We start from the raw sequence: 9,489 nt of genomic DNA on the forward strand, positions 1-9,489 counted from the left end.
ATTTTATTGAATCTGCATGTCAGAGCATGTGGCGAATTATGTATATAACAGTGTAGATATATACTTGTGTATATGCGTATATATATATATATATATATACCATATATATATGTGTGTGTGTTTGTATGTATATGTATGTATTTGATTACTCTTATAAGATATAATATAGACTCCTATGTTACAGCCAAAATTTTATGAATCATTTTCAGAATACAAGAAAATAAAATGAAATGTAATTAAAATTGAGAAAATTATACATATAGATTTAACAAAACAGTTTACATTAATTAGTTTGCTTACTCGAAGGATCAGCTAATTCACGGTAGCTTTTTTCGAATAGAAAGCAATTCCTGAAATAAACGTAAAAAGTTGTGTCAATTTAGAACAGAATTCGTTCAATGGAACAACACAGTTTTCTCACGTTTTCATACAGGAGAGATGTTTTGAAATCATAATTGTTGTTCCAACATTTTCATGTGATGTCACTTAATTTTCTTCATTTGTTCTACCACAACAAGAGAATCAATGAGTTTTACTTTTAAACAAAAGTAACGGTCGGCTGTTCATCGATAGATAAAATTAGCTACAATAACAGTATTAGTAGTGTACATCTACCGTATATAATAATTTTTTTTTCCTTTAATAGATTAATACGCTGTGAATATATCTATACTTCTATTTTAAAACCAGTGTTTACTATCTCTATAATTACGCTATTCAAAGGTTTTGAATGCAAGTATTGGCTTGACTGAAAATCAACCTTGTGCCGGTGCATTGTGCAACTTAAAAGGCCTTTTCACATACGTGGTTGCGGTGGCAATTTGTTGGTGCAAACAACAGTGATACTAAAAATTGACTAAGAAGATCTGATGCAGAATACCCAGGCAGCTTGGTAAGTTCAATTACTAGGTGTATTCACGATTTATCCTAGGTATTCTGAAAATATTTTAATGTACGATTGTAGGCAATAGGTATATTATTTTCTCTAGACTATCTCGTGATTTATTATTCAATATGTATAATGGTTTTCAACAAAGATGCGTGGATACATAAAGTAAATGTTTTAATAACGTTTCTTGGCGTATAGAATTTTGACGTATGGTTCTAGTAAAAAATACATATTTTGCACTACTACTCGAAGTCTATGAAATTAATGGATCCGAAGTTATAACTTTGCATCCGGTACTGAAGTTTGTTCATTTGTTGGTGAATATGTCATTCATTTATTAAGCATATCATTTGTTCTTTTCTGTCATTTCCCAATTTTCAACACAGCCAATGTTCACAGTCTATAATCAGTTAAAAATCCAGTAAGATTATCAATATACTATGTTTACCATGCGAAAATATCTCAAATTTTAGCAATCGGCGTTCAGTTTTTATTGAAAATACTTGTCCTGCTGAAATAATACGTATGCAGATATTCGTATGCATCAAATTCTTATTTTTATCACAAAAATTGTTAGTCAAAATGATTTTTAACCAGGTACTACTACTTGATTTTTGTTTAGTGTAAGATTGCCGGTATGCGTACGTGTGGTTTTCATGTTTTTTTTTTTTAAATCTTTATCGTAACATCATTCGAAAGCAATGTTTATACACATCAAAATTCGTACTAAGTTAAAAGTTTCTCATTAATACCTTATATTTATTACATATCATCATGATAATACATATTTTTTACCATTTTATTGTACCAACGCACTTATCACTCTTGACATATCGAATTTGTATTCATGAAGAAGTCGTGCGTTCAATTCAACGTTGGTGAATCCCATTTCTTCGAGAATACTGAAGTATCTTTCAATGTCCGAGCCAAGAACGCCATCTTCCACATTTTCATGAGCACCTCCCTGTAAGATGATATTTGATTATTTTTTCTTTCTTTGCGAGGAAAAAGGAAAAACTAAGTTACACATATTTTCACACAACAATAAATTTAGTGAAGAATAGATAATCTACTCGATCGAAACAAATCAGTCATTTTATAACTAAAGAAGAATACCACAAATAAAGGAATCAAAAATAGCAAAACTGATAATAACTATTATTGGAAAGTGAAATCGGGACACCAAAAGCAAAAATGGTAAAGCATTCGGAGGGAAAACACCATCAAATTTGTTCTGTAACTCATTTTCAACTAGGTTGACTATGATTCAGGTCCGAATGCTCTACCACGTTTTCATACTCAGATAAAGTAAGTCAAAGCTAAGTATATCCATTTGACGATGTAATAGCAGATAGATATACATCAGCTGATATGCTTTAAAGTAAAACAGACCATAATAAAACATTATCCAAAAAAAACGTACGATACTGTATTGTCAATTATATCCAGTGTTATTATTACGGTGGAAAAAAGAAAAAAAAAAACACGCAGGAAGGTAGTTATTATACGTTATAATTACGAAGTGACAACCGTGTTTATGGCAACCGCGTTTCGGACTATAAGAGTAAAGAAATTCAAAGTTCGCAGTAGCAGATGTGACTCCCTTGGAGTGAGAAAAGGGCAAAATTGTTAAAATGATTGAAACACGTTATAAGTAAATACCAGTAGAAAGAAAATCATACAGCAGTATTTCTGACGATTGCGGAGCAATAGAAATTCAAGAGATACTAAATTGCAAGAAAACTGTGTGTTGTAAAAAATTACTGTTTCAGAAATTTTCAAATTATCTTGTTCTGCACGTCAGAATTATTATGGATGTCGAATTGTGCACGTTTTGTTGGGTTTTGTATGCATTCTTGGAAATCCAGAAAATTCACCAAACATCGCACCACCACAATCGCAATTATAAGAGATTTGAAAATTTGATACAAAAACTAGACGTTTCAAGTGATAATGCATGTGTAAAACACTTGGGTAGATTTCAAAACACACTGAATTGTTAAAAAAGATTTTACACCCTAGTAAATTGTCTGATCTGGAAATACTGTTGTATTTATTTCAAAAAGAAAGCGATACTTTTTCAATTACGAATTTCTGGCTGACTGTCTATAAGAGATCTTCATAGAATAAAAAACGAGTTTCAATTACAAAAGTACAATGTATAAATTTATTGGAGGGATTAAAATCAGGTATATAAAGGATGTAAATAAAGCATAAGTTGTCCGACTTGAGTAATTCTCTGTGAGTACGCTGTTATTACTGGATTTTCGAGGTATGAAAAATGAAGTGTAGTGAATTGAAGGTTTGCGTAATTGGAGTTTTTTTTTTTTTTTTATACTTCATTGTCAATATCGTTGGGGGGGAAGGACCAGCCATGGGTGCATTCCATCTTGAATAGCTCAATGAGGGTTCTTGTGGAATGGGAAAATTTAAGGACATCTAATTCGTTGAGCATTATTACCGTCTGCATACTGCGAATTCGATCAAAAACTCGGCGTGCGGTTGAATAAGCGCTCGATGCGACGGTTACTGCACCAGATACCAACGTCTCAGGCAAAATATGTACAGCGTCGTTAGACGCACGACCAATATCTGGAGACGACTCACGGGTTTCGTTTTCGACGCTCGACTTCTGCGATTGTTCGGTGAAAACGCAGGCTGAACCTTCGCTGGTGAATTCCCTTCGATATTTTCCGCCCGTATCGTTCGTTTGTTTATCTTCGCCTAGTTTCGATTGGCAATCCCTTACGCCAAGGTCGTTTTCGCAGGATGTATACTTGGTCTCTTCGAGACCTTTCGAAGCATTGTTATCAATGACCGTGTATTTTGGATCTGTGTGACTTGTTTGCGTCTGAACTTGCGTGAAGGTGTAAACGCCGTTACCTGTAGTGTGAGAACTGTGGGAACTGAAGCTGTGCGTAGTGTCGTTTGTCATTCCCGACGTGAACTCTGTTTGTGATTGAAAAGTGGTCTGCGATTCGGTGACAGTAGGGGCTGATTTGTCTTTCTTCGATTCGTAACTTGGATGAGAACTTTTCATGTTCAAATTCAAGTTACAACTCTCGTAGTTCGACTCACCCAAATTCGTGTCCGACTTGGACATTTGTGAAGTGTCTTTGGTGACGTGGCTCGGTAAAGTTTCATTGACGAAGGCGTAACTGCCTCCGGGGCGTTTGTTTAAGTATATTTCGATTACTTCGTTTGATGCATCATCAATACTCTCTTCAAATACCTTTCCTGCCATGTCAATCACAAGCGCATTGCTCTTTTTCTCATCTTGATTCTCGTGGTTCAGATCGATAAGGTCTGCATTTGACGTTTGTTCCGATATATTCCTGCTCACATGGAAATGGTCCTCGTTTAGGCGGAGCGAGGAGTCGGAAGACGCTGGGTCGGAGAGAACCTCGTAGCTCGGAGAATCTTGATTGTTGTTACGATCGCTTTCTGCTTCACACACGACGTTGAAGTTATGCCTGTCCGCTGTTAGCGGAGCGCTGTTGTCAAATGTTTCGGGAGGTTTTGAATCCTGGGAGTCGCAAGTGTTTAATGGTTTGTCTAGTATGAAGCAGGGCGGTGTCTGTACCATCTCAAAGTTATAGTCGTGCTCGGCGTCCGAAAGATTAACAGAGTTGTCGCTGTCGTACAACATGCTGATGTTGTCACTGTCGGACTCACTTTCGTACGTGTTTTCTTTGCTCGTCGGCTTCTCGAGCATTTCTTGTCCAGTTACGGAGCAATTCATTCGAGCCCTTCCCTCGCTGCAGGAAGCAATGTTCGAATCTGTCTCGCATTTCGTGGGCAGTTCATCTTTTGGCGCTGCTGAGATGACAGGTACAAAAGCGCTTTTGGGACGCTTATCGAGGTTATTATCCAGCAGAACGATATTAGGATAAGCATATTTTATCTTTTCACATTTTTTTCGCTTATTCTCAAGCGCCTTATGAAAGTTGTGTGCCAAACTTTCGATCTTCTTCAGCCTTCGAAGCACTTGAACATCCGGCTGTTGAGGAGGGTTAAACGTATCGCTCGATTCTACTTCGCCGATGGCTCGCTTTTTCTTTTTACGACGTAGTTTCTCTTCCGTATTTGACTCTTGAGAATGGCGATTGCGATGCATAGAATGGCTGCACGAGGAACATGTCTCTGAAGAACCTGCATTCAATACTCCCATTACCTCCGACATTACTTTCGTAGAGACCTCTTCGACGATCTCACGCTTCATCTGGAATGGAAAAAAAATAAATGAGGACTTGTTAAATAGTTCGAAGAAGGACGTAGATATTTGTATAGATGGTGCAGGGTGATTACAACTTCTAACTTATGTGGTGGAGAGCTGAAAAAGAGGGTGAACATTGGGAATTTATATCTTGATAATCAACAATTTAATTCAATTAAAGACTGAAATCAGATGAATCTAAATCGAATTGAATTATTGGTTGTCAAGATATAAATTCCTAACATTCACCCATTTTTTCAACCTTGTATTTGTATAGTCCTGACAGCATTATATTATGTGTGATCTAGGTTTACCGAGTCCATGTAACTTCTGAACCAAGCTGGTGGAGCGTTTTCAGGTGACGAGGATTCAAAAGAAGAGTTAGTCTTAGGCTTTTCTTCTACTTTTTCATCACTCCTGATGATCCCAGTCATGTGGATTGGAGCCATTTCGTTCTTCGTAGTTAAAGAGGGTTTTTTTGGAATAACAAACAACCCGTCGCAAGCATTAAACAGGAGGGCCTGTTTCGTATCAACTTTGTTAGACGATAGTTCTTGCTTCCCTATTTTGTCAATGATCAACACAACATTCTTGTACTGCTTGCTTTGCGATCTAGCAAACTGTAAAAGTAATATGAAATACGATGAGCCAAAAAATATGAAATGTGATTCATAAGTTATTGCTAAAAATCGACTTATTTGTATTATTTGCTACTTTTTCTTTCGAGATCAATTGACAATTACAGAGCGATTACTATAGATCTGAAGCAATCCTGTATATAAGCATAGAACACTATCTCAAGATAAATTATATCGATTAAAAATAAATTTACCTTAAGTGCTTCACGAAATTCACACTCCGAATCGATTGGTAGTTCGTCACCGTCGCTATCCACGTAGCTGATAGCTATGTCCCCTGACAAGCCTATGTTTTGGCACTATATGAAGTAAAAACAAATTAGACATTATATATTTGTGATGCAATTATCCGCACATCAACCTCGATTCCTTGTGAATTAAAAACACCTTTCGTGTTTACGTGGTTTATTCAGTACTCCAAATTCAACATGTCTTGAATAGATCCTGTTTGTATGTGGATATTTGTTAAATGCGTTTCTCAATAGTCATCAAAAAATAAAGAAACTGGTAACAAAGTGAAAAACTGCGCAGATTCCCATCCTCAGATTTACAAACTCAACTTTTTTTTCCTATTTTCAGTGCTTTGTTCGTATATTACGATTTGCATTAATGTGGTCAAGTTATGTGAGATGAAATCAGAGGAAGCCTGAAGTTAGAGAACGTGTAAGGGTAATTGAGTATATCCTAAACAAAACCATGATGACTTATCGACTGCTCAATGTGGAGGAAAACGTTACAGGATGTCAGGAAGTAAAAAATTGTAACTTTATTCCACGTTGGCTGGACTTTTCTCATTTCATTTTCATCTCATGCATAGGTGACGAAAACTTGTAAAAATACTTACAGGGAAATTAAAATGAATGTCAACATATTTTTATTGTTTGACAACTCTTATTTTGAAGTTGAATTACTTTCAGCCTCTATAACTTTGCACTTATTACATTCAAGCTGCAGAAGAGACAAAATGCTATAATCAGGATCCAGCGATATATCCTAACATTCGATTTTAACGGAGGTAAAGCAGCTGCTGGACCAAGTTTTATATCACATCAGCTACTCATTTAAAGCATCTCTAATCAGGAAGGATGATTCATACGAAGCTGAAGCTAACAGCCAGAGGTTTGGGGTGAACATAATACTCGTTTGATTAAAACGAGACAGTAAACCTTAGCTATCAACATGTTGTTATTTACAGAGAAAGTCAATACCTTGATAAGATTATAGGTATAAGAAAACTGTACTTTGATTTCTCGTTTAGAAGATATTTTGTCCGTTCAGCTATTTCAATTCAATTGAAATCTTAGGTTGTAAGTAATCTGTAATTAGGATAAATTTTTAAGTGATGCACAAAGTGTGATGGAAGTCAAGGCTAAATAATGCATTGATCTATACTTCCTGATAAAAAAAATATGCACCACTAGTGGCAACCGAAAACCGGGTATATTTCAGTTCCGCAGTTTTCATTATTCATCAATAATTCTTCGCGATAGTGGATATTGAAGCGACACTATTGCAAATATTCTGAAACTGTGTACGTAAGGTTGTTGACCTCTACTCAGATATAAGTGCTCAAACATAAATATTGGACAAGGTTGAAGTTAGTAACTTTATCGTAATGATTCACATTTCAGAGAAATTCACTATTTCCCAATTTTGTAAACGTCTGAAATGTGGTAAATTATAATAAAGCAAAACAAGTTGATATTTTAAAAATTTAGCCACTTTAAAGTCACTTTAAAATTGCAAAATACTAACTTTTTACCCCCAATGTTTCGTTATGCTAACGTAACTAACTTGAGCCGTGTAATATTGGTCAGTGTAAGTTGTATTGTATGTTGTTATAATTTCCAAGGTATCATGTTGTTTCAATGTTGCAAAGCCGTGAGGAATGATTTTTAGAACAAATCACAAACTCCAATTATTTCGGAATCATTTTTTAGAGATCACAGCTGAATAATGAGTATACTGTGCTCCATTTAAGCCACAATTCACTGTTTACTGCATTTCAATTATGTCTACGCTCACATAATAGTCATTCTTTAAGAAACTCTAATGCAACATTCATTATTAAACACTACAACCTCAGCAAAAATAGTTGTTAGGCTTTGATGCAAAGTTTATAGTTCACGTGCAAGCGTTGCAAAACTCGCTGTGCACCACAATTTATATGCGCAAAGTATGACATGTAAAACAGGATTAAAAGCAGAGGTCGAACCTTTTGAAATTGAAGTAAGATTAGAAGTAAACATAAGTATAAACATTATACATGCATACATGAGTAAGTATCCCAACAAGATCAAAGTTCGTATTATCGGAGCAACAAAAATAACAGTAAGAAATATTCAGTCACTCCAATTGTCAAAGATACTAGATATGCATAATAAAAAAAAAATAAACCACACTGTTCAGATATCGTACTTGACACACATTTTTGATCGCTTTTCTATTAATCTGTGATAGTTTCCAACTTGTGGGGATTAAATTTACGAAGTTGAAGTTAGTTACGAAACACAAAACAAAAACTTACTGATTCATAATAGGTTGAAGTTAGTAACGTTATCATAACGAAATATTGGGGCAAAAATCACTATTTCCTTAATTTTACAATGATTTTGAAGTAACTAAGATTTGGAAATATCAGTATTTTGTTTCATTACGGTTTACTGAATTTCACACAATTTCAAAATCGCGTCATAACGGTTTTTTCTTATCACGAATCATTACAATAACGTTACTAACTTCAACATAATTCATTCACAACCTTAGATTGACTCTGAAGGTAAGTCGGTCTATAAAATGTGTACAACATATGAATCACAGGAATGTTCTGCTTGGTTATGATTTCAACGAATTCCAAACAAACCTAAAGAATAGCGAATGAACGATGTATTACGTTACAATCGCATAGTCGTACCAACTTTTTCGCTAATCCACTTTTGTTATCCCATACAATAAACCTAAGAAATTTCAACCTCGTTACCGAAACAAAATGGAGTCGAAACAAGGAAGGACGACCATGTTATTACACCTTGGTGTTATGTAAACATTGGGAGGACAGCGGTCCGTGAAAAATTATGAGTCAGCGAAGGTGACAGATCGTTACAAGGCGAAGGTTTGATAAATACGTAAATATTTGCGGTTTGCAGCTGTACTATCAATGCGAAACTAACGAATCATCGAGCCGAGCCAAGACGGCTCTGCTTTCGAGATGGCGCCGAGACGTCGCCATCGCGCTGCGCTTTGACAGGTTGGGAAGGAACGGTGTCGTTATAGGTTCTCATCAATTTTGTATATTTTTACCAGGTATGATTTGAAGAGCCAGAGGTCGAGGCTGGGGTCGGGAGGATCGCAGATGCCGATCCTGGCCTTGGGTTCTTGTCGCCTTGCGGAATATTTCGGCGGCCGTTTCCACTCAAGCTCGAAAATCAGTTCAGGCTGGTCTACTAACCCTGACTGCAGTCCCGTTAACGAAGACATCGCCATTACGCACCGGCCTATTTATACTCCGCGCCTCTGATCTATTCTCGGATTATTTTTATTTTCGGATTTTCGCCTCACTCCTTTTCTCTACACCACTGTCGCATGAATTGACCGGTCTAAGCTCGAAACAGCCGCGCGATCCGAAATCACATCGTCGTAACACTGGCTCTGAACGCTCTGAAGCGCTAAATAACAACCGCACGACGCACCGTGGTTCGATCAATGAAAACTACGCAGCAACCAGTCAGGAAGAGGATTACTAGTAT

General features: G+C 36.2%; 1 protein-coding gene across 6 annotated transcripts; it reads right to left on the reverse strand.

Moving 5' to 3' along the window:
• Positions 1-637: 637 nt before the first annotated feature.
• Positions 638-9,450, reverse strand: LOC124187244. 6 transcript variants are annotated; one of them, XM_046579651.1, is made up of 5 exons: positions 9,044-9,450; positions 5,938-6,042; positions 5,420-5,725; positions 3,497-5,111; positions 638-1,884 (listed from the first exon to the last, which is right to left on the reverse strand). In XM_046579651.1, the coding sequence occupies exons 1-5, from the start codon at positions 9,224-9,226 to the stop codon at positions 1,754-1,756; spliced, it is 2,340 nt and encodes a 779-aa protein (XP_046435607.1). In that variant the 5' UTR covers positions 9,227-9,450; the 3' UTR covers positions 638-1,753. The 6 variants fall into 6 exon arrangements, with proteins under 6 accessions (XP_046435607.1, XP_046435604.1, XP_046435609.1 ...); XM_046579648.1 differs by having other exon boundaries at positions 638-1,853; positions 3,351-5,111; XM_046579653.1 differs by having other exon boundaries at positions 1,628-1,853.
• Between the last annotated feature and the right edge of the window lie 39 nt (positions 9,451-9,489).

The sequence above is a fragment of the Neodiprion fabricii genome, chromosome 7 (genome assembly GCF_021155785.1).
Source record: "Neodiprion fabricii isolate iyNeoFabr1 chromosome 7, iyNeoFabr1.1, whole genome shotgun sequence".
NCBI classification, from domain to species: domain Eukaryota; kingdom Metazoa; phylum Arthropoda; class Insecta; order Hymenoptera; family Diprionidae; genus Neodiprion; species Neodiprion fabricii.

Excerpts from the sequence above, each read along its gene's own strand:
- LOC124187244 (XM_046579648.1), bottom strand. The coding sequence starts at position 9,226 with ATGGCGATGTCTTCGTTAACGGGACTGCAGTCAGGGTTAGTAGACCAG. Across the intron at positions 6,043-9,043 it reads GGCTCTTCAAATCATACCTG|TGCCAAAACATAGGCTTGTC; the intron begins GTAAAAATATAC and ends TACTTCATATAG. Across the intron at positions 5,112-5,419 it reads TCAGAAGTTACATGGACTCG|ATGAAGCGTGAGATCGTCGA; the intron begins GTAAACCTAGAT and ends TTTCCATTCCAG.